Genomic DNA, 23,240 nt, shown 5'->3' on the forward strand with positions numbered 1-23,240 from the left:
AACGTGCTCCATAAATTATTTAATTTAATATATTTTTATATTTAAAATTTAAGTATATTGTTGGTTTTAAATTTAGTGGTCTAATATTTTTTCCAATTTTTTATTACAGGAACTTTGGTAATATTCTTTCGAATAAATACCAAAATTATACATAAACTATGGTTTAATGTGTAATTGTATACATGAACTTTGATTTTGTACAATTTTATACATGAAATTTTGATTTGATTCAATTCTTATAAATCGTTAACACAATTATTGATATAATAACATCATTTTATGTTTATATATTGCATGCATAAATAATTATATTTATCTAATATAAAATAAACTAAAGCATTTATTTCAAGTATACATTTGAACCAAAATTAGAATTTCACGTGTATTATTGCACCAAATTAAAATTCATGTATACAATTACACATTAAATCAAGGTTCATATATAATTTTAAGATTTATTCCTATTCAAACAAAGTTTAGAAAAGGTAATATTTATATTTTTAAAATAGAAAAATGGTTTTAAACATTGATAGATAATGATTTTAAGAAGGAATTTGACATGTTCTAAAGCTTTAACTTATATTTTAAATAATTAGAATGTATAAAATTGAATTCATCACATGAACGTACGATGTGAGTATGTTGTTGTTCAAAAATATGTATGTTTTTTTAGGTTTTCCGATGTACTTTATAGTCTCAAGCAAAGAAAATGGTAATTAAGTACAGCATAAGATATGGAATCAAAATTTATTTTTTGGTCTAAAATTTTATTTACACCATCAAAGAATGGAAATAATTTAGTTGAATTTACGCAGAACTTTTGGCAACCCATTCATACTCTTTCTTTTATTATATATGTGGGTATTCTAAATGGTTTAAAGCTCACTCAACGAATAGGTCATGATAAGATGATAATTCAGTCGGACAGTTTAGAGGTTGTTAATGTCATATATGAAAATATTTTAAGTACTTCAAACTCTGCCCTAATCAGACGAATTCATCACATATTGTCTCAAAAAGGTTGGTGAATATTAAGATACATTTTTAGGGAGCATAATCAAGGCACAAATTGTTTTGTTGCAAAAAAGGAGGGCTTACAATTGTTTGAACTCCCACCTAAGGAAGCATTAGAATTTCTTGAAGCAAATAAGGAAAAGGGTGTTTTTATCTCTAAGTCATCTCCAATGTAATTCTTTAATATAGTTTTTATATTATTCACCAAAAAAAATGAGCTTGGATAAAAAAAATAAGACTTGCTTTCTAGATGGGTCGAGTCCCGGGTAGTAATTTTTTTGACCCGAGCCGGCCCGAACCAGTTGTTTTCTTGTTGTTTTGCTTCCATTTCACTGTTGTTTTACAACCATTTTGTTATTATTATTTAGATATTGTATAACTCTTGTTTTATTGTTAATTTTGCTACTATTTTAAAGATATTTGCTTGCTAAATTAAAACTATCTTACTGCTATTCAAGTATAAAGACTTTTTTTAATCTATTTTCAATTTGTTAGGAAATATTTATTTTAATGTTTTTAATATATTTAATGTATTATATTTTTTTAATTTATTTTTCTATAAAAAATAATCTAAAGAAATTTAATACGGACGAGTCAGGTCGGGCTCGAGTTTAGCATTACTAATCTAGGTTGAGCTTGAACAGAATTTTAAATCAATTTTTTAGGTTGGCGTAGGCCTAAAAAATAAGTTTTAAATTTTGCATCTGCTTAGTCCGAACCTGATCAAGTCTAGTTAATAGCCTATCGAAGATAGATCCTTAAAACTCAAAGCAGAAGAGGAACGACTGACTTGGTTGATGATATTCGATAATTGATGTCTCAACAGTGGCAAGTGAAGGTGCAGCATGCAGTGCCTGGTGTCAACTCCGTCGCAGATGCCATGGCCAGGGTTGCAACAGTGGAATGTTTGCTTCAATTTGATCTGTAATAGCTTATAAATACTATGTGATTGATCTGGCTTCCTTTAAAAAACAAATATCAAATCTATTAAAATAAGTCAACAACGCCTTGCCATACTGATAGGATTAAAATCCCAAATTTTAGACGGCTAAGAAATTAGAAATTTTAGACTGTTTCTGAAATGTCGTTTACGTTACTATTTCTTTAATCAATTCTTCTATTCTTTTTCCCCTTCCCCATTCCATGCTGCTTAAAACTTGAATCCCCCCTTAAATAATCACAAGCCATTGCCAACGGTCTTCTCATCACATGGCGCCGATCAAATTTTTGAAAACCAAAACCATATTTGTCTCTTTCCCCAAGTACTTCCCCCATTTTCTTTCCACTAGTTTTTGCCAAAGATTCCACGTCTTAAATACCAGTTCAAGCGCCTGTCTGTCTGTGAATGCTAACACTGATTTCTAAAATGGGGAATTGTGCTCTCAAAGGTGCCGTTGAGGAGTGCAGCCATGGCATCAGGGTTTTAACCGATGCCGGCGAAATCATTGATTTCAAGGGCCCCAAACTAGCTCGGGACATCGTAAATGGTTTTCCAGGGTATGGTATTTGCAGAAGAGGCCAAGCTTTAGCTCCATTGGCTGAAGATGAGTGCTTGGTTAATGGGGGATTTTACTATCTTCTTCCCATGGACAAGTTTCAGAAAAATGGTGACTCTGGGGTGATTCCAAAGGATAAGGAAGAAGGTGTTAAGAAAGATGAAGTGGATCGGGTTGATCAGATTGAGCCACCGAAGATGTCGTCGGCGGATTTCGTTGAGAATTTGTCGAGTGGGTCGTCGTCGGCTCTGGAAGTGCTGTCGTCGGAGAAGAACGGGGTTTGGAAGGTGAAATTGGTGATCAGCAGTCAGCAACTGGGGGATATTTTGTCGCAACAAGTGAACACTGAGGCGTTGATTGAGAAGATGAGGATGGCGGCTAGCTCAGCTGTTGTAACTCCACGGCGGACCAAGCGGTTTTGTGTGGTGGCCTCCTGGAAGAAGCCAGCGGTGTCAAGTGTGTTCAAGGTTGCCACTGATAATACCAAATCACCATAGCTAATTATTGAATTAGAAAAGAAAATGCTTAGTAGCTTAAGCAGCTTCTTGTACATATAATTAATTGAAATTTTAGAAACCCATGTTGGCTTCAATGCTTCAAGCATCAAATTCGGAGAAGCAATGATAATTCTGGTTATGGCCTTATTTTCAGTTTCACTCTCCCTTCTTGACTTTATCTTCATGTTTGACTCTAATTGGTTCATAATTTATGTCAAATTCTTTAACCATAAATTAAAAATAGATCAATAATTTTTATTTTAATCATTCTACTATTAAGTTTTTTTTTTTTTAAATTTCTATCAAAAAGCTTCATGCGACATTCAACGATAAGTACGGTAGATTTGTGACATCGACGGGTAAAACATACTTTAGATTTGTGACATTCGACCTATCTGATCGTCAATGTCAAAAAACGGACAAAAAAACTATTTGAATTTTGATTTACAAATATATAACATCCAAAACTATTTGATAAAAAAAAATTTCAATTGATGAAAATAGTGTGAATAAAAAAATCATATGGCATCAATTTTAACAACCATATAACTTAAATAAAAAAACTTTAAATAATCTAGTGACTAAATTATACCTTCTTTTAATTAATACCCATGGTTTATTGAGTAATAGTAGTTACTTTTAAAAGAAAACAAAACAGAAAAACAAAATTAAGGTTCCACCGAGATTTGAAGTCGGATTACTGGATTCAGAGTCCAATGTCCTGACCACTAGACCATGGAACTCTTTTGAGATTGTGGGGCCAAACTTAACCTTGTTATTGTGTTACGCTTTTATAGCCGACTTGCGCCATCCCGTCTACCGCATCAGAGGGCAAGGAAATAACATTAGACTAAAATATGAAACATGATTTACCACACGAGCAAAAAAAAAGAAGGAAAAAAACCAAAACTGAGGTGGCAAAGCTGAGAAAGATGGACCTTTGATTGAAATTTCAAGCAAACTTTGCTTTTGCTAATAAATTAACTGCTAGTGTCTGTTATGAAGGCTAGTCCTAAAAATATGCACTTTCTATTAACTCTTCATTTTCTGTTATCCATTAACATTATGTTGCTCCATATCACCATCAGTGAGCAAAACTGAGCTGTGATGATGCACAAGGTACCACCGTCCATGATGGAACTCAAAGACGTTAGTCATGTTAAATGCGCTATTATCCATGTCAACATAGGTTTTCATAGTAACCCAAGCCATGTCTGTCAATACCCGGGCTCGAACATCTGTAACATGAAAATCAACCCCTTGCTGCAAATTAAATGCTAGGTGCCAACTGAATATTACCGCATTATATCTGCAATTGGGAAAAGAACCTCAGATATCAGCAAAGCAAACCAGTGATATGATAGACCTAAGCCTAAGGAAAATACTGAGATGATATATTTTACTAATATGCAGATTAGCTAATGTCAACCTACTTCCTCAGAAAAAAACACCATGAAGGTCATAATTCTGATACGACTAGGCTGAGGGTGAAAGTACCATGAAGGCCCTTGTACTAGGAGTCAAATTGCATTTTGCCCCTTTTACTGAAAAAATGAGCAAATTAGTCCCTAAGTTAAATCAAATAGCAAATTGATCTTTTCAATTAAAATTTTCATCTATTTCTACTGTTAAAAATTGGTCTATGTATATGTGACACATCTATCTTCAGCATAACACCTCTTCTTCTCAATACTTCCTGCACCTATGGGGTACCTTGCCTTTTGTTTGAAGCATAAATTTGTCTCATGCTTATAGCAAAAAACATGAGACATTTTTTTTGTTGAAGTGCACTGATAAGTTAGGGAAAAAGCATTGTTACTCCAAGTGAGGAAATCACCATGAGCTAATATTGTAAAAGAATTCCAATGTTGGAACCAACTAAACAGACTCAAGCCACATATGTTGTGGTTGTATAATCAATCCACTATCATCCTCCGAGTTATATCTCCTTTTTAGTTTCATATATTTTGAAATCATCGCAGCATATACTAGGCATCTTAGATAGGAAAACATCAAGAGACCAGATCCACATTTGACTCGCATTTAATTAACTGCTGCAGTATATTACATCTATAAATGGGCAGACAAGCATGTCCATCTATATGGCCAAAAAAAAAGCGCATGTCTATGTAACTCATACAGTGGAACAGATCTACATGAAATTGTTCAAGCAACAAGATAAAAGAATTAAAATGAGGAATGACACCACAACTTTTACTGGGCTGAGTTCAAAGTTTGAACCCAGACCTACCTCAAGACTAGACCATGAATTTTACAGCAGAAGCTTGATGAAAAATCATAGGAATTACTGAAATTATAACCTTCCATCATCATAAAGACAAAAAGAAGTAAAAAACATACCCTGAAAAAAGTTCTCCAGATGCATGAACACACTTTACATAATCCGCATTGAGCCAAAAACGAATCATCCCTGGAAGAGACCTATCTCTGATGATGTTAAAGAATTCGGTATTAACATTCATTACGGCTCTTGTAGCCGCATAGTATGCCTTCCACCCATTAAATGGTGTTACGGTATCTTGCTCCAAAGTAAAATCCTAACAAACAAAAGATTAACACAGAAACAACCAACTTTTAAGAGAAACATGATAATGCACAATGGTAAGAGAAAAAAAATTGCAATCACCAGCTAACGGCCCAAAAGTTCAAAATTTTGAGTGATTCATTGATTGCTTACTAAAGCCTATGAGGTGATAAGAAACTCACACCACAAAGGAACAAAATAGAAGACACATAAACATTAAAGCAAGTACATTTTTTTCATTCGAAATAAACAAGTAGTGCCATGATTTTGTTTAGTTAGGTTCTTAATTCTACTCTACAATAAACTAAGAACTAAAGATTGAGGAAATTGGTTACCTTGTGATAAAGCGCTTTCCAAACATTATCATCATTGGCCGCCTTTCTCATCAGCGAATTCGTCATGGAGAGCCGGCAAAGGCTCGGATAATCCAAGTAACTGAGCGCGTGTGTTGTAATCTCCGGCACTAACTGCTCCATCATCGACGCCCCGTTCTGTCTCTCGGCCACTACATTGGAAACATCCGCGGTCACCATACTTCCCTCAACCGGAGCACCGGCAACGCCGCGAACGAACGCCTCAGAATCGGAATTTCCGTTGCGGGAGAGGGAACAGTTGCAGGAGGACGAGGGTGTGGCTCCTTTGGTTTCGTCTTTGCCGGATGACGCGGAGGGACCAGAGGCGTTTGATTTGCGGGGCCTCTTGAAGAATGAACGGACGGCGACGAGGAGGGAAAGGAAGGTGATGATTGTGGCTATGATGAACGGCTGAAGGGACTTGAAGGCTATGGAGAGGCTGTAGGCAAACTCCATTTATGACACATTAAAGCTTCGCCGTACATGAAGTAAAACCCTAGAAATTCCCACTGGTTCCAAAACAAAATTTAATTAAAACACAATTCTCAGGTCTGTTTTCTTAATTTGAGGCTTTCGGCAATACTATATCCTGAAGTTTTGAAAAAGATTTTTTTTTAATTAAATTATATTTTGTTGCAGAAGAGAGGACGGAGAGTCGTAACGGAGTTGGGGGAGAAATTCAAACCTAAAAAATAGGTCAGCATTGGGGGATTGTTTCGTAATTGTAGTTTTTAGAAAATTTTCTTTAGCAACGACGTCGTAAAGGATACGTTATTTTTTCATCTCCAGTTGAGTTGTGAAATTTTGATTTGAGCCTAATTTCAGAGTTTGAGAAAATAGTTTGATTTTAAAATAATAATAATATTTTTAATATTTAAATAATTTTTAATAAAATATTTTTCGTTATTTGTTAATTTTTAAAATATTTTTTAATAGTTATTCTTTATGAAATAAACATAGTATAAGTATATTTGTTATAAAATATTATAGTAATATTTCTTTTGAGAATCAAAATTTATTTTATAATAATTAATATCATATATATATAAACTTAACTAATAAAATTGTCTAATCAAAACTTAATTTAAATTACATAAAACTAAGTATGATTTAAACAAATATTCATAGTTATATAACTAAAATATTTATATTTTATACTATAAAATATTTATTATATTTATAATTGTAATAAAAATTTATTATTAAAATATTGATATAGACATTTTTCAATAATATATTTAGAACATTATTTAAAATTTAAAATTTTATTGTTAAAAATTATTATTAAAATAAAATTGTAATATTAAATATAAATAATTAAATAGGTATGTTTAATAATATTGAACATTATAATATATGATATTAATACTTTTAAATATTTTAAAATTTAAATAAAAAATTATTACTAATATAATAACATTAGACTTGATTCCAAATTATTTTTTATATAAAAACAAAATTGCTAATAAATAAGCTCTTTCTGAAAAAACTTTTTGCACATAAGTGCATTCATTCCTTGTAGTGACATGTTAGTTAAGTGTATTTTGATATGATCAATAGGATTGAATGGCTTATATAGGTCTTCATAACTAACATCTTGATGCCTTTAGGTAACATAGCAACTTTTATTTCCTAAGCAGAAGGGTTTCTTCGGAGCTTTGAGTCCGAGGAATGTTGGTGGGGCTACTATTTTTCTTTCTATAGCTTCCATTTTGGCTTGCTGCAAAGAGTCGCAACAACGAGAACATTCCTACTTATGAGTGGGTAACATTGGTAGCCTAGTGAGAGTAAATGACAAACGAGTTAGAAATTGAAAAGGAAGAGATCAGTTCAAGGTTACTTAACTGCGAGACACGACGAGGAGCCTCTAAGGATAACTTTAAGAACTCTTCCGGCTTCACTTACTCCTTAAGAGAAAGAAACTCCAAAATGAGTTGAAGAAGAAGCAGCATAAACTTAAGGATTGTCATTTAGGAGCCAAGGGAGCTTAGACAAGATTTGAGGAGGCCTACGAACTCCTCAAACTCCTTATCTGGAATATTGACGGCTCACATAGTATCCGAGGGAGGTAGGCCTTAAAAGTGGGAGAGAGATGAGTGAGGCATTCTATGTGGACTCTTCAAACTCCTTGAGGATGAAAGACTCGAACTTCTTAATCTTGGAGTTTCAAAGGGGAGAGAAACTATAGGTGATGCAAAAAGCTTGTAGGTTTGAACTTGGATTTAGGTGTTGGACGGCTTTGTGGCGCGGAGAGGCCTAATCTTGGGGTTTCTAAGTGAGTTGTAGACATTCTAGACTCCTCAAACTCCTCTTAGGATGTAAGGGTCTTGTGACTATGGTTTCAAAGTTACTTGAGCGTGAGATCTTGGTGCAATGGAAGGTTATCTCGTAGTTTACATGCAATTACAATAGTTTATAGACTCCTTGAGAATGAAGGATGTCTTGGCTCAAGGTTTCGAGTTGGAGGAAAAATTAAAAGTGGTGAAAGGAACTTGACAAGACCTAAACCCAAAATTAGGTGTTGGAAAGCCGTAGAGTGTGGAAAGACATAATCATGTGGTTTTTGAGTGACTTATAGATGTAGCTGACTCCTCGAATTTCTTGAGTCTTTCTTTGGACATGCAAGAAAGGAGTTGTGGTTAGTGTAGGCTGGAATTTTTACCTCTAGAGCACACTCCAACGATCAAATCAAGCATGTAACTTGTTATGGTGTTCGCTATAATTGACCGGCTATTCAATTAAGATCAACCTGACCCTTTTTATTTCGCTAAGTATATAGTTCGTCAAACCATATAGTTTGCCTGAATGGGTTTGCACCACCATGTAGTGAACTCATACTTAAGAGACACGTATTGACCCTAGAATAAGATATGTGTTAGTATACATGGAGACCTATTTAATCCTGGTATGTCAAATTAAGAGATCGTGCTTTATAAATAGAAAAATTGACCTTCATGAAAAGTAGACTCACAAAAACACTCATCTTAACCAAATTTTGAAAATTTTAAAAGGTTAGAAAGAAACCTTGTGACTGATGGTATGGTTGCAAATGACAATGATATTTGCTATTTATAGAGCTTTTGGTGACAACTTGAGGAAGCCGACTTCGCATTATAGGCTTAGAAGATACATCAGTAGGTAGAAAGATTCTTCCTTAAACCTTGAATCAATGGATTTTTACTGGGCATGGGCATTCTTGACTTTGTAGACTTCTTCTAATGGGCTTTAAGCCACCTTACAAGGCCTTGATATTTTACTATTTTACTCCAACATATGAAGTCAATGATGTCATCTACCATGTCCTACATTTTTTTATTAATTAGCGTTATTTAAGTATCAAAATGGAAACTAAATTAAGAAAAGTCTAGTTCAATAGCTGAATTTAGCAAAAATATACATGTAGTGACTAAAGGAGCACTAGTGAGAGGTATGGATGTCCTACGTTAGCCATGAAATTGAAGTTGAAGTTGAGCTGTATGTGATTTGTGGAAGCCTACAACATAGTCAGTTCAAAACAATAATCGGACTTGGACAAACCGACAACGCTGGTTTTGTACTTTTGTTAGAAAACTATAAATCAAAGGCGAAGACTTTAGGAAATATAAATAATTGTTTCAAAAGGAACATAGAAAATGAATCAGAAAAAGCTATTGTCATCATCAGCCATTATAGTCTGCAAATCCAAGCACAATCAAGACAAAAGAAGAAGAACAAAGCACCAGTGGAGTACTGAGCTCAGCTAATTAATGGAGTTCTGAAATCACCAATCTCCTCGTCCTCCTCCTCTTTCCGAAAAATAAAGGTCAACTCATGTACCAAAATCTATAATTTCTCTTGGTATTTCAATATATGGTAGGAAAATTCATCCCTTTTATAGATTTTGAACTGGTGTCATCTTTTAACTAATGGTTTTTTTTTTCTTTTTGTGGGATGCATTGGTTTAATTTAAGACAACTGAAAGCTTGATTATTGGTTGTTTTGATTGAATGGAACAGTTGGAATGGGACAATGTCGACTTTTTTCTTCTATTTGTTATTTTGGGTCCTACACCATCTTCCTGTCTGTAAAACTAGTTGACTTTCTCGCATGATTTTCTGCATTTTTAGGATCTTGATTTCTTTTGGACCTAAATGTCATTAATGGTTAAGGAATTAGCTCAAGTAATTAAGAGAATCAGAATCTAACACCCACTCCTGCAGATCCAGTTTAGTAGATTCAATTCATTACTAACTATTTTTTTATTTTGGATGCCAAACCACTATCAAACGATTCACTTCATTGCATATCTTTGTCCCGTCACTGTTTTTGGTGGTGACTGTTTCCTTCTTGCTTGGTAAAATATAGTAGTTACAGTTCTTTTAAGAGAGTATTCATAGTAAAATTTTGAGATACAGAAATGATGGTTTTAGTTTATTAAGGATTTAACTGTTGGATGGATGTAAATTCTTGTCTCGATGTAGCAGATATCATCAGACAGACTATTTGCTCGAATCCCATCCGTGAGAATCTTGTTTTGTTTAGTTATGCATACTTTGATGGGCTGCTTTTGCTTGAAGAAACTTAGACACAAGCCTGGGTATGAAGCGCCTATCAATCTTGCTTCCGAAACACCTTGTAAGTTAGACAGTGAAGAATGACCTAATAACTTGTTTTCTCTTTACATGTTTCAGTCTTTTTCTTTTCGCAATTCCCACTTAGTTCTGTTGTGCAAACAATATACTTGTAGAGTACTTAACTTTGAAACGGCTTTAGTTTTTAAGATTCATAGATGAAAGGATATCGATCCTACATATGCTGCTGCTTAAAAGGCTAGATTTCCGAGTATCAATTCGCACAATCTGTGGTATATTTGGTTGCCTAAGTGTACAGCATGTCTTAAATTTTGACAGTTACGGTGAACGAAGTAGAAGCTTTATATGATCTGTTCAAGAAGTTAAGCAGCTCCATAATTGACGATGGTCTGATTCACAAGGTACATCTATTCCGGTATGGTTCATATATTTGATTTCTGTTTGTGGGGTTATCTTAGATTGTTTGAGTGGCAATGTACCAACCATAGCTTCTTTGAAATTTGGAAAAATCAATACATGTTCTTTCACCATTTCTTTTAAGTTCACTTTCTTTGAAATGTTCTCCAAACAGGAAGAATTTCAGCTTGCACTCTTTAAAACCAGCAATAAGCAGAACCTCTTTGCGGATAGAGTGAGTATCCTGTCATTCGGAACTATTTTCTTTCGTCATTTTATATGCTTTAATTCTCAATACGTATCTAGTTTATTGCAGATATTTGATTTATTCGATATTAAACATAATGGGGTTATTGAATTCGGAGAGTTCGTCCGGTCTTTAAGTGTGTTCCATCCTAATGCTCCCGAAGCAGATAAAATTGCTTGTACGTAATACACATCTGAGATAAAATGTTATCATCTACCATAGCATCAAAAATACTTCTTTCATTTCTGTTATTCTTACAAATGAAAACTAAAGTTGGTAAATATATCTTCTTACAGTCTTATTTAGATTGTATGACCTACGACAGACCGGCTGCATCGAGGCTGAAGAAGTAAGTACTTTATAACTTGATCTTTTCTTAATTGTTTGCTTCAGATAACGTCAATATCAACGAAAATCCACTCTTTTTATTATCTTGCCTGATTGATGTAGTACTATTGTCATCATGTTTCCATTTTCGAAATCAAACTTCTATAATTTTGTAGTTTACTACTCAATATTCTTGTTGATCATTGCATTCAGATTCTAACGTTTCATCTCATTTTCCTTCTTTATGACCTAAATCGGAAGTTGAAAGAGATGGTAACGGCTCTACTTTGCGAAAACAACTTGTCACTTTCCGAAGATGTGGTGGACTTGATTGTGGAAAAGGTGCTGGACATTTTGAACTGATAGATTTGTTCCATTGTATCATTCTGCTTTCTGGACCTTTTATATAATGCCCATATATTCCTATTTGTGCAGACAATGATGGAGGCAGATACGAAAAGAGATGGGAAGATCGATGACGAAGAATGGAAGGAATTCGTGAAAAAGAATCCGTCAATCATAAAGATCATGACTCTTTCAGATTTGAAGTGAGTTCTAAAGTTCTTTCATCTTCACCTCTAGTCTAAGTTCATCCTTTTTCCTTCTATGAGTGGCACTCGAGTTCGGTCTTCTCTTTTCGATTCCAAACTCAGTCATTCGATGAAATATTTACTTTCGGATATTATGTTTCAGGGAATTAACCCTTGCATTTCCCAGCTTTGTAATGAACTCCGGAGTCTCAGATTTGCAGCAACCAGTGAAGAATTGAGAAAAAATTGAACTGAAGCGATTGATTTCAGGTCATTGTTTGCACTTAGATTATGAAATCTGATTTCAATTTTCAATAACTTGATGCCTTCTGCACCATATAGGAACTGTATGTACTGAAAATTTATTCAATTCCAAACAGAGATGAAAACTCGTTCCGGATGACTGGAAAGAATTTATATGAATTCTAAAGAGTAATATGATGTTTTATATGCTCAGTAATCTATTTTACATTTTGTAAATCCAACATTAAAGCAGTATATAACATCTTTACAATTAGTGCTAATAACAAATTTCTCAATCAGACTGTTCCCTATGCTAGTTTCAATCTTTGTTTGTCGGTAATAAATTCTAGCAGATAAAGATGCTACCTGCTAGCAGAAGAAGATTTTATACGAGGTTGTTCAGGCTTTGACTAAAAACCATTTTTTCCAAGTTCATTGGATAGCACATTTCAGTGTGACGGCTGCTCCACACATTGTCTGCAAGTATCGCATTCACTGCATCAGTTGGATGAAACTGATCCCACCAGATGTGATCTGAAGCGTTGCGACACGCCATTTGCGGCGACATGCACATCATCCATCCATTATATTTCCCCAACCCACAGCAAGCATTGGCAGTGGACTCGAAACCTGAATTGGAATCCATAAAAGCCATCAAAAGGTAATCAAGGATCTCAAACAAAATGCATAGAGAAAAACACGGTTCGGAATTTGGATGATCATACCATAACTCTTATGGTTGCGAATTATATCCATGGAACCTTGAAACACATCACAGAAAATTATGCCAGCATCAGGAAGCTCATGGAGAAGCTCATCAGTCATGTATCTCATGAAAAAGTTGAACTCCATGATCATATCATTTATCTCTTCAACACACTCCCCATTGTTGCTCTTGTACCGCTGCAAGTAGTACGGAGCACAACCGATTGGTGGTAGCCCCATCACAACGAATCTCCGAACATTTGTGTTGTACAAATTCTGGTTTACCAATACTTAACAGGTCAGGAGTTACCAATAAATCCGAATTCCAACAAACTAGAATTAAGCATGAAACAAAGAGAAGACAGTGATAGTCACCTTTATTTCCTGCCTCATTGTGGAGGCTAAGAACTGATTGAAGCCCCAAGGTAAGTACAAATTTTGCACATTTGATACATTACGCAAATAGTAGTGTATGTAGTCATTTATCCCAATCGAAACGTAAAGAACTGAACTGGAGATGAGATCAATGGCGACATCCTCACCCAGGCTTAAAACGAACTGCTGATAAGTATCACTGAACTGCTGAATTTGGTGGGTGAGTGAGATGTGCTGACCCTATTTGATGAACAAATGCTATGAATATCTAGTTACCTAAAGGAGAAATTGTGATTTATGTTACTTGATCTCAGGGTGCGAGTACCCCAAACTGGTGTATTTGGAGAGCCGCGAATTCCTGGGATCTTTTGTACCCTTTAGCAATATCCATTTGCCCAAAGCAAGGGACAGCCGAGATTCGAATCCCAGACTTCTGGATGCCATCTTTTGAGGGTGACTGTAAGCACTTGCAAGAACTTCAATCCGAATTACAAGTTGATAAAATAAATCTTATATATTTATTAATGAGACAGTTGAAATCATATTCATACCAACTCCGATCCACTTGAGAAAATAATGCCAGCGGCGGCAGATGCATAGTTGACTCCATGAAGCATATCTTCCAGCTCTCCAGTTTGTCCAAGATAATTCGGCACAAAGGGAAGTCCAAGATGCAATGCTGATTAAAAGGTAACCAAAATCCAAATATGAAAAAGGGAAAAAAGCCACGGAGTTAAAACTAACCCAATGTGACACTCAATACCTAAAACATGAATAAAATCAGGCAAGAAAATGAAGAAAGATAAGATAGTGATGAATTACCAAGATAATCAACAGGGATTCTTCCATTGCAGAAGCGTCCAGTGGGGAGATGGGTGTCGAAATCTCGACCATAAGGAGGACGATCGGCGCGAGCAAAGGTGCCAAGATAGTTGTTGTTGCCACAGTCGACAGTGGAGTCGCCGATAATGAAGAGTGCAGGGACCAGAGGGGAAGAAACAGCTGGGGATAACAAGGGCGTGGGAGAAGCTGAAGAAGAAGGAGGCCTGGAAAGGTTATCGACAATGAAGATCTGATTTGAGGAAAGATTGTAAAGTTCTTGAGGGAATCGAAGAGCTTTGGAATGCGCAACAATGGCGGAAACGAGAAAGATGGCAAGAAGATGAGTAGTTAACATTTCTTTTGTGTTTATGTTTCAAGAAGAGGGAGTCAGGTTTGGAATTTGGCGGGCAGGGAAAGTAGATTAGTTTGTGGAAAATGGGGGGAGTGGTTAGTTAATTTCTTTTTTAATGCTAATAGTTTTATTAAATATCATAACTGATTACTTTATTAATTATTTCCAAAGTATTGCGGTTATATATCTTATTCAAAATATGACTAATTTAAAATCAAATCATTATACACCAATATAAATACCTTAGTCAAAATATGACTAATTTTCCGAAGCATGGGAAGAGGATTTATCTAGTAATTTTAAAATTTATCTCAAAAATGCTTAAATTAATAAATTGCAAAAAGAAAAAAGAAAAAATCGAAAGGTATTTGGGTAAGACTCAAGTTATTTCCAAAATGTGTTCGGATGCTTAAATTAATGAATGAAAATTCACATAAAGGATAAAGTGGCAAAACATGCATATTATACAGCTTTAAAGAAACTCAGAATACACAACAAATGATGTTTGGATTCTAAAATATGGTAAAAAATATATTGCTTTAACGAAAATACAACAAAACAGATCCCAATACCATGCCCCATGGATCTAAATTTACCCACTCTTTACTTGGACCAAGCGACCGTATCGATTTCAGCTTGTGCACTCCTATATAATTCCAGTCTCTTCGCAAGAGCGGATCGGCGTTCCATGATTGCTGGATCCTCATTCAGTAATGCCGATAATCGTTTTTGCTACAAAAAAAAAATTCCCAGAAATCATTCACTGATCCACATCTGTTTCACCAAAATAAGTAACGGACGGTAAATTGGTTAAGAGAGGACATTTCTCACCTCCAGTTTACCCAATTCCGTGTAGAAAAAGTCAAGCAGGCTTCTTTTAGCTTCACGGACTTGACAATAAACAATGGACTTTGGAATCGAGTGGCGCAAAGTAGCGCAGACCATATTTACGTAAGACAAAACTGTACTTCCTGCTCATACATTGTTAGAAACCCATTATCAGAAATAAAATACATTGAATAATAGTATCCTTCGATTAAGTTTCAAACAATTGAGATCCATCCTCAAACTTTTGTGTATATGAACCTACCAATTCTCCTCAGGTAGGAGTCATTGTATCGGTCAAATATAGATTGCGTAGCACTGCCACCCTTATCCACGTCTTGAGGAAGCTTTCGGAAGAACTCAACTGTAAGGTAACAACATTCCATATCAACCAGTTGAAGTGTTGCTTTTTTGCTCTGATCCCTCATTCTTTCAAGAGACTCAATTGCAGCATTTCCCACCTCTACTCTGAGTGCAGGATATTGCTTTAACTCCTGAAAACCAAACCATGTTGACTCTTATAAACCTTGAAGAATACTAAACTCAATGTCAAAAGATAGAAAAATAGCAGGCAAAATTTCTTTGATACATGAACAATATAAGCAAAGATGGGAACATACTGGAGTTTCACTCATAGCCTTGTGAACCAGATCCTTCAGAATGGAATGAGTCTGAAAAATGTAACAAATGAAATCAATACAATTTGAAGCATCAGTCTATGACCAACATGATCCCCAGTAAACCGAGACCTTAATAGCAATTAAAAATTATCAACATTTTTTATGTAAGACAACTAAATAGAAGAGGATAGCAAGAATCTTGATACTTGAAAGAAAAAAAATGTTTTTTAAGAATCACAACTGAACTGATGCTGAAAGAAAAAGAAAACCAGATGATCTTGGCATGCCAAATTGAATATGACAGATATAGCATTTTTTCTAAAATTTACTTTCATACCGCATCAACAGCAGCCTCAGCTGGACCTCTGATAGTAACTAAAGTAGATTCAATCAAACGACGGTATCCTTGTTCAGGAGCTATTAAATGTGGTTGATAGCCATCAGCTTCAGTAATGAGCTTCCTAATATTCTCCATTGATAGTTGCCTGTCAAATTGCAACCTTTTCAAAGCAGCAGGAAGTTGGTTGTCGAAAACATTGTAAACCTTATCACCACCAGTACGCCTGTGAACAACATTGAAAGTCAAGACAAAATCTCTAACAAAATTAGCAAAATTGAATGATGTTAAAGACAGGTGTATTAAGGAAGGTAAAACAAGACTTGATACATACACCCCATCCAAATGTTCTCTGAAATTTTGATCAAAAAGACGGCAAATCTCCATAATTGTGTACAACTTCCCCTGTATAAGCATCTCAATCATCAGCAATTCCTAAAGAGCTTATAACTAATAATCAACTGCAAGTGGAATAGCCAAAGAATTCCAAAATCCACACACAAGAGCACACTTACACCCGCATCAGCTGCAATAGGCTTTCCAAGGCGACTCAATTCGGTTTCAAGTTCAGCAATTGTTTTATTAATAAGGGACTGAATGCCAGGGATTCTAGACTTGATAACAGTTTCCAAATGCTGAGACATTAACCAGTATGACAAAGTTAATACAACTTAAGAAAAGATAGCACTAAACCCAGTATCATCTTGTCCTTTACAAGAAAGTATAGGATAAAAAGGAAAAAAAAAAAAAAGGAAAAAAGAAATAAACGCCCTATAGATTACCTTTGAAAGCATCTTAGCAAGATGCTCAGAACCCATTCTATGAGCAAGATGCCTATACTCAGGCGTACTAGAAAAATACTCACGCTCTCTACGTCGAGCAGCAATCATATCAACATTCTTGTTAATATCTGCTTGTGAGCGATTCACAACACCAACCCAAGGGAATTTCAGCCGATAAGATTTGCCTTCCAATATCTAAGTCAAAGGAAACATGAATCAGAACATGATAACACCTAAGGCATCCAATACTAAAGATTTAAAAGTTTTAGCATCCAAATCATGCATAAAACAAGTTACATCAACTGCATCAGTGCCCTTATCCATCAGATCAATCTTTGTCAAGACACCAAGAGTCCTCTCCCCTGAAAGATTTATAACAATGCTTAGTATCAGAAAACCCAAAACATCCAACCATAATGCTTTGAGCAACCAATGAGTCAAAAGTTTACACATCATAGCAATCCTTTTACACTAGTAGTACAGATTTAAAAACACGCATGACTTCACGGTTCATTGATATCTCTTAAAAGAAAGTAGAGACGATGATAGTCTTGTGCTGCATGGCAAGGAAAAAAGAATATTGAATGAACTAGTATAGCAAAATAATAACCTGTAGGATCCACCTCTCTTGAGATTTTAATTGCGTCCGATGTAGCAAGATCTTGATTAGCAGGTGAAATTGCTAAGATAATACAGTTGGGCTGCAGAAAAAGTTCAAGAAAAATAGCAACAATGTTCAGCTGTCATTCTTGCACAAACCATAAAAAATGTACACTGCAAAGTTATTGGAAACAGAGGAAGTGGCAATTTGCAGCAACAACCTACAATCCACTTTTCCTAGGATTTTCGAAGAAGTCACATATAAAATACGCATTATCCTAAAATATTGTTGGCAGTAACATCATTGTAAATCTTATTTAAGTAAATTTTACTAGAAGGAGCACACAATAAAGATCAAATGCATTTTACCTTCTCAATGTAAGAGCGAACCATGTTCTCAATATCTTGCACAATGCTCTCGGGCTGACCCTCTACATTTAGCAAGATAATCAATCAATTTCGCATAGTATCATACAAATTAATCAAGAATGCAGCGGAAAATCTAAAAGGATAGGGTTTAAAAGTGATAAAATGGTATGGCTATTACATTTGAATTTAAAATGAGAAAGACAATTGCACTTCGAATATTACACTTCTTTTTTAGGTCACCGTGGAAATATATTGCAGACAACGAATAACAGTAATATAAGGCTTAAAATTTTCTAGGTGCAAATTTACTAGGCATTCATTAACTTACCAACTGCTACCTTCGTAAGACCAGGAAGGTCAATCAGAGTCAAATTGACAACTGCAAAAAAAAGGGGGAGGGAAACACATAATAAGTAAAGGGGAAAAAAACTAGTAAATACATAGAAAATAAATAATCCACAAAAGAGAAGGAATAATTATCTGCCACCAGATTATACCATTGGGAGAATATATGCTAAGATGAATTGGAACACTGGAGATTTGCTTGGTTCGGCCAGTTTCTCTATCCGTCTCATCTTGAATCTCCTTCCTGACGGCAGCTGCAAACACAGATAATGATTAATGAAGTTAAAACCTAAGTCTAACTGATGCTAAAATTTGGCACGAAAACGAAAGCTGAAAGGATAAAAGTAATAAACTTACCGAAATCGGTAAATCTTTTTCTTGGAAGGTGAAGAAATTCAGCGTATTCTCTGCTTCCTTCATCACTCTTATGAAGCTGCAACACCAGAGGTCTCCGGGTAACAATTCCTGCATTAATTTTTAACTCAGTGAACAAAAAAAATACTCATTTCTTGATTTAATGTCGTCTTTTCTTAATTTTACCTGATCCACGGGGTAAAAAATCTTTGCCGACAATGCTTTCGAGCACCGAAGACTTCCCTGAACTCTGTTCAAATTCGAAACCTCATGTCAGCTGAAAGAAAAAAAAATACTAGAATTGAAAATAGAACGGAAGATCGAGTGCTGACCTGACCGCCGACGACGGCAATCGCAGGTAATGAGTCCCAAAGAGTCGGCAATGCACTTGCTTCTCCATGGTCACCAAGAGCGGTGCAAGCTCTTTGAATCTTGTTCACAAGAGAAATTAAATTATCCATTTCTTTTTAAAGCAACAGATCGGTGCCGGCGACGATAATAGGCGTCAGATTCAATCAAGCTGATGAACTAATCAGCAACGGCACCTCAGATCTGAGACAGTTTTTTTTTTTTTCTTTTCTTTTTTGATGAGTTTTAAAATGGGAAGAAAAACGAAGAGGTTGGCTTTAAAGTGAAGCCCGTTTTACTTAAAAGGTGACTCAGTCTCGATACGACAAGACAATAAGCAACGCCTAGAGAAAATGAGAAGTCTATGACTCGCTAGCTCGGTTGAGTTAACTCGCGAGTCGCGAGTCTGTTGCAAAGTCGCTCTTTGTTTTCTACCAATTGTTAACTCTTTTTTTTTTTTAATCCTAATTGATTTTTACGTTTTTCTACCAATTATTTAGATTTATATTTATCTTAAAATATTCGAGTTTATTTAAGAAACATTTTTTTTTGTATTTTTATGAATTACTGATAAAGTGATAATTATATGTTATTAAGTTCAAAACCTTTAAGAAAACATAATTTATATGGTAATTTTTAAGAATGTGTATGTTAATAAAATATGAAGATTGTGATTTGAGTTTTAGCTCATTATTGTTATTAATGTAGAAGAACGTAGATTTGATAAGAATTTACAATGAAACTAATGTTCAAAAATAAAATATAAAATTGAATGATTAATAGATAATTAATGTCAAAACTAGTGCATACTCAATATGGTTGATAATTTGAAATAATAAAATTAAATTAAATATATTTTAAAATAATTTATTTAATAATATAATATGTTTTTATATGTTTAAATAAAAAATATTTGAAGTAGATTTTTTTAAAAATAAAAACAAAATAGCATTAAAACAATAGATGAAGTATAATTGACTTTGTTATAACAAACGTCGATAACGACGGTAGAGCGATCATAAAGAAATATAAAAGAAAAAATAAAAACACACAAATTTTAAGTGGAAACATTTTTGAGGAAAAAATCACAGGCAGAACTACATTTATTTAAAAGATGAAAAACCATGTTCTAATCAAAATCAAATAATAGAAGCATGGTTTTATACAGCCCTCAGCTTCTCGCCCCTTACAAATTCTATTATTTTGCCACTGTATTTATTTATTAAATAAGTAATGGAATTCGGAGTAAATAATGTTTAACAAACTCTAACAACATGTTTGACTTGGTTAAAAAAAAAGGGGAAAGCATGTAATAACCCTCCTTGTTTCGGAGTCAACGGTGTGAGGTCCTCTAAACTTCAAAACCCCAGTAAAGTAACTCATCAATCATCATATACTTTCTTAATAGAGAGAGAGAGAGAGTTTGAAAAAAGAAACATTAAATTATGAAATTTGAAATTGAAGCCCCTAAAAGAAGTTTTAAAATTGAATTTGTTGTACTGTTATCAATAACTTGGGACTGTTCTTTTGTTTCTTTTTTGTTCTTATGTTAGATCATTGCTCTTTTAGTCTGAATAAATTGGAAAGAAACTAGGCTCTGATGTATGGGATAAACATGTTGTCTTAGGTTTAGTTATTTTTCCTCTTTTCTCCGATTCCCATTCTCTTATTAATGAATCTCCTTTTTTTCTTTTAAAAAAACATTGTGCGGCAAATATAGTAGATATTTTTGAACTCCAGATATCGTTGTTTTTTTTACGGTAAAATGGCTTTAACAGTTCTTATATAATTCTCCAAATTACATTTTAGTTCATCTACTAGAAAATGGGCCAACTGCCCCTATACGTTTGATGGAGAACTATAATAGTTCGTTTGTTAAAATTGTGCCATTCAATGATTATTTCGATGTTTTATATATAGTATAATAACAATTTAACTCTCAATCTTTATATTTTATTCAAATTGAATAAATATGCAAAGATCGAGGCTAAATTTGTTATTATGCTTTATATATAGAACACAAAAAATAAGCATTTAATGATGACATGGCTTTAAAGGAGGGACTATTTTGCTCTTTCATCCAACATACAAAAATTGGTTTATTTATATTTTCAATAGAATGACCAAAATGCAATTTAAGACATAGTATAGGGGCTTGTATGGTACTTTTACCTTTTATATGTAAGGGGTTGAGTAAAAGATTGAGATATACATCAAACATTAAAGGTGTGTTTGATTGGATAGAAAACGAGAGAAAATAGAATAAGAGAGATAATCAATTTTCATTCTAATGCATAAAAATCAATTCTTCCAAATTAGAATAATGAAAGAAGAGAATATGAATGAGAAGTGCGTGCTAATTTAAAATTATGCATTTTTAAAAATTTTCATCTTTCTTACAAAGTATATTGGGAAGAAAATTTATATTTTTGATCTTTTTATTTTTTTTATCCCTTCCTTCAATTTTTCATCCTATCAAGAAAAGTCTAATAGTTTTTTAAAAGAAAATTCATTAATTCAAGAAAAAAAAAAGAACAAACACCCATCATAGGCGGTGAAGAACAAACCTCATAAACACAACAAAGGTTTCAGCCTCAATATCAATAGGACATTATGGCACGTTGATAATTGACTCTATCACAATTTAAGCACAACATATCTGGAGTGATTGTAAGTGTTATTACAAAACTCCGGTAAGGAAAATCTCGAACACACGATCGGAACTCGAAAAGAAAAAGAAGAAATAGGACAAGGCTCCAAGGCGTGTATCAAGCCACTATCTTTAAGGTTATATTCGCCCCCACTTATCTTCAGTGTGCAAATGAGTTCCAAGCAAATTAACCTCGAGGATACAATGAAGCCAATGACTATTTGCGTTTTGCAATCGATGAGAATAGTCCACTATGCAATCGAGTAATGTGTAACAAAAACTCAATTTCTACAAAGGATTTCGTAGTAATACTTTATAGAATAATCTAATAATATTAGAAAATGAAGGAAGAGAAGAAATAATATTAGAATTTGTTGATATATTTCCAAATGAAAACCCATTCCTATTTATAGGAATTTTCTTGTCTCTTCATAGAGACATCTTTCAATAGGTGTCTTTATGAATAAATATATAATAATAATTATTCATTTAATTTTGTAACTATTCAAATAATATTTTTGAATAATTATAATTCTTTTCTAAAAATCAAATGATATAACTTTTGACCAATGACCAAAAGATTTATCTTTTGATTAATTACACCCATTCATTTATAGTTATTGGGATACTATAAATATTTGAAAATGTTCTAACAATCTCCCCATTTTCAAAATATTTAGATTTTTATATTCTTGGAAATCAATTTGCATAAATAAAGGTGTCTTACGATTGAACCTTCACTTAGTGAAAAACATGTTAAAGTTAATCGAAATTGCATGGTAGACTAAGCTTTGAACCAACTATTCCATTTGATTAATGAACACATCTCACACAATGATTTCAACATCGGTCAATGCTTAGTATCTAGGGACACTATTATGGCCATGTGTCTATGTCCTCTTTTCACGAGTCTTTGTCGAGCCAAGCCCTTAAGCTCCTAGAAGCGCCACACTTCCACTCACATAGGTAGATCCCATCAAAAGTGTTCCGTAATTATAACACTCTAACATATTTATGTTATGGGTCCATTAAGAGTATATTACTCATCATTCCCTTATCATTACGGGTACCTAGAACTTTAATCTTAGGATGAATTTATTTATAGTGCTAACAAATCACATACTAATGATGTACTTTGTCTCATTGAACTCAAGACTTAACGTTATACCAAGTTACCGAGTCGAGTTTCCATCATGGGTGACTCTAATTAATAGGCTTGAGTCCCATCCCTTTTGAGGTCCTTTTTTATCGCATCTCTAGCAAGACTTTTGTCAAAGGATCGCCAAATTTTCACTTGACCTCACATAATTAATAGTGATCACTCCATCAGAGTTTAATTGTCGGACATAACTATATCTTAATCCAATGTGTCTAGACTTTCCATTATATACTTGGCTATATGCCTTTGCTAGAGTAGCCTCACTATCACAACGGATAGAAATAGGTGAAATTGGCTTAGGCCATAAAGGTACATCATAAAGCAAATTTCTTAATCATTCTGCTTCTTTAGATGCAGCGGCTAATGCAATAAATTCTG

The 23,240-nt window shown here is 34.1% G+C and overlaps 5 protein-coding genes and 1 non-coding gene across 10 annotated transcripts; 2 read left to right on the forward strand and 4 right to left on the reverse strand.

Annotated features, from left to right (window-relative positions):
- The first annotated feature begins 1,751 nt into the window (after positions 1-1,751).
- LOC105797743 (uncharacterized) lies at positions 1,752-3,166 on the forward strand. The gene has a single exon (XM_012627668.2). It carries the CDS (start codon positions 2,360-2,362, stop codon positions 3,005-3,007), a length of 648 nt encoding a protein of 215 aa, XP_012483122.2. The 5' UTR covers positions 1,752-2,359; the 3' UTR covers positions 3,008-3,166.
- Positions 3,167-3,678: 512 nt separating this feature from the next.
- Positions 3,679-3,750, reverse strand: TRNAQ-CUG (transfer RNA glutamine (anticodon CUG)). Its single transcript has one exon. It is a non-coding gene; the product is annotated as a tRNA-Gln (tRNA).
- Positions 3,751-3,931: 181 nt separating this feature from the next.
- LOC105800212 (F-box protein SKIP8) lies at positions 3,932-6,607 on the reverse strand. Of its 2 annotated transcripts, XR_008189120.1 has the most exons (4): positions 5,888-6,607; positions 5,369-5,565; positions 4,441-4,551; positions 4,172-4,316 (listed from the first exon to the last, which is right to left on the reverse strand). XR_008189120.1 is itself a non-coding variant. In XM_012631198.2 (3 exons), the coding sequence occupies exons 1-3, from the start codon at positions 6,359-6,361 to the stop codon at positions 4,058-4,060; spliced, it is 930 nt and encodes a 309-aa protein (XP_012486652.1). In that variant the 5' UTR covers positions 6,362-6,605; the 3' UTR covers positions 3,932-4,057. The 2 variants fall into 2 exon arrangements, 1 of the variants encoding a protein (XP_012486652.1); XM_012631198.2 differs by lacking the exon at positions 4,441-4,551 and having other exon boundaries at positions 3,932-4,316; positions 5,888-6,605.
- A 2,725-nt stretch (positions 6,608-9,332) lies between these two features.
- LOC105800213 (calcineurin B-like protein 8) lies at positions 9,333-12,426 on the forward strand. Of its 3 annotated transcripts, none has more exons than XM_052620862.1 (9): positions 9,333-9,707; positions 10,369-10,519; positions 10,795-10,891; positions 11,048-11,107; positions 11,179-11,297; positions 11,416-11,468; positions 11,708-11,788; positions 11,882-11,994; positions 12,140-12,426. In XM_052620862.1, the coding sequence occupies exons 2-9, from the start codon at positions 10,429-10,431 to the stop codon at positions 12,213-12,215; spliced, it is 690 nt and encodes a 229-aa protein (XP_052476822.1). In that variant the 5' UTR covers positions 9,333-9,707; positions 10,369-10,428; the 3' UTR covers positions 12,216-12,426. The 3 variants fall into 3 exon arrangements, with proteins under 3 accessions (XP_052476822.1, XP_012486653.1, XP_052476823.1); XM_012631199.2 differs by having other exon boundaries at positions 9,343-9,707; positions 10,795-10,877; positions 11,189-11,297; XM_052620863.1 differs by lacking the exon at positions 9,333-9,707 and adding an exon at positions 9,746-10,238.
- Positions 12,427-12,447: 21 nt separating this feature from the next.
- LOC105800210 (GDSL esterase/lipase At1g71691) lies at positions 12,448-14,669 on the reverse strand. The gene is made up of 5 exons (XM_012631196.2): positions 14,122-14,669; positions 13,851-13,978; positions 13,300-13,539; positions 12,945-13,200; positions 12,448-12,849 (listed from the first exon to the last, which is right to left on the reverse strand). Exons 1-5 carry the CDS (start codon positions 14,474-14,476, stop codon positions 12,605-12,607), a joined length of 1,224 nt encoding a protein of 407 aa, XP_012486650.1. The 5' UTR covers positions 14,477-14,669; the 3' UTR covers positions 12,448-12,604.
- A 188-nt stretch (positions 14,670-14,857) lies between these two features.
- On the reverse strand, positions 14,858-19,323 carry LOC105800209 (dynamin-related protein 12A). Of its 2 annotated transcripts, XM_012631195.2 has the most exons (16): positions 19,038-19,321; positions 18,892-18,955; positions 18,709-18,816; positions 18,504-18,605; positions 18,335-18,385; positions 18,007-18,068; positions 17,648-17,738; positions 17,335-17,399; positions 17,038-17,232; positions 16,771-16,890; positions 16,590-16,660; positions 16,256-16,481; positions 15,919-15,969; positions 15,564-15,792; positions 15,305-15,444; positions 14,858-15,205 (listed from the first exon to the last, which is right to left on the reverse strand). In XM_012631195.2, exons 1-16 carry the CDS (start codon positions 19,164-19,166, stop codon positions 15,077-15,079), a joined length of 1,833 nt encoding a protein of 610 aa, XP_012486649.1. In that variant the 5' UTR covers positions 19,167-19,321; the 3' UTR covers positions 14,858-15,076. The 2 variants fall into 2 exon arrangements, with proteins under 2 accessions (XP_012486649.1, XP_052476821.1); XM_052620861.1 differs by having other exon boundaries at positions 16,256-16,660; positions 19,038-19,323.
- Between the last annotated feature and the right edge of the window lie 3,917 nt (positions 19,324-23,240).

The sequence above is a fragment of the Gossypium raimondii genome, chromosome 9, assembly GCF_025698545.1.
Source record: "Gossypium raimondii isolate GPD5lz chromosome 9, ASM2569854v1, whole genome shotgun sequence".
Taxonomy (NCBI): Eukaryota; Viridiplantae; Streptophyta; class Magnoliopsida; order Malvales; family Malvaceae; genus Gossypium; species Gossypium raimondii.

What these genes read in the sequence shown, in the direction of transcription:
- LOC105800212 (XM_012631198.2), bottom strand. Translation starts at nt 6,361, where the DNA reads ATGGAGTTTGCCTACAGCCTCTCCATAGCCTTCAAGTCCCTTCAGCCG. An exon ending in GGAAAGCGCTTTATCACAAG is followed by an intron (nt 5,566 to 5,887) that starts GTAACCAATTTC and finishes TTTGTTTGTTAG; the next exon opens with GATTTTACTTTGGAGCAAGA. An exon ending in TCTGGAGAACTTTTTTCAGG is followed by an intron (nt 4,317 to 5,368) that starts GTATGTTTTTTA and finishes TCCCAATTGCAG; the next exon opens with ATATAATGCGGTAATATTCA.
- LOC105800213 (XM_052620862.1), top strand. Translation starts at nt 10,429, where the DNA reads ATGCATACTTTGATGGGCTGCTTTTGCTTGAAGAAACTTAGACACAAG. An exon ending in TCTTGCTTCCGAAACACCTT is followed by an intron (nt 10,520 to 10,794) that starts GTAAGTTAGACA and finishes AAATTTTGACAG; the next exon opens with TTACGGTGAACGAAGTAGAA. An exon ending in AGAACCTCTTTGCGGATAGA is followed by an intron (nt 11,108 to 11,178) that starts GTGAGTATCCTG and finishes ATACGTATCTAG; the next exon opens with TTTATTGCAGATATTTGATT.
- LOC105800210 (XM_012631196.2), bottom strand. Translation starts at nt 14,476, where the DNA reads ATGTTAACTACTCATCTTCTTGCCATCTTTCTCGTTTCCGCCATTGTT. An exon ending in AATCCCTGTTGATTATCTTG is followed by an intron (nt 13,979 to 14,121) that starts GTAATTCATCAC and finishes CCTTTTAATCAG; the next exon opens with CATTGCATCTTGGACTTCCC. An exon ending in TCGCAACCATAAGAGTTATG is followed by an intron (nt 12,850 to 12,944) that starts GTATGATCATCC and finishes ATTCCAATTCAG; the next exon opens with GTTTCGAGTCCACTGCCAAT.
- LOC105797743 (XM_012627668.2), top strand. Translation starts at nt 2,360, where the DNA reads ATGCTAACACTGATTTCTAAAATGGGGAATTGTGCTCTCAAAGGTGCC.
- LOC105800209 (XM_052620861.1), bottom strand. Translation starts at nt 19,166, where the DNA reads ATGGATAATTTAATTTCTCTTGTGAACAAGATTCAAAGAGCTTGCACC. An exon ending in TTTTTTACCCCGTGGATCAG is followed by an intron (nt 18,817 to 18,891) that starts GTAAAATTAAGA and finishes AAATTAATGCAG; the next exon opens with GAATTGTTACCCGGAGACCT. An exon ending in CTGAGGCTGCTGTTGATGCG is followed by an intron (nt 15,970 to 16,255) that starts GTATGAAAGTAA and finishes TACATTTTTCAG; the next exon opens with ACTCATTCCATTCTGAAGGA.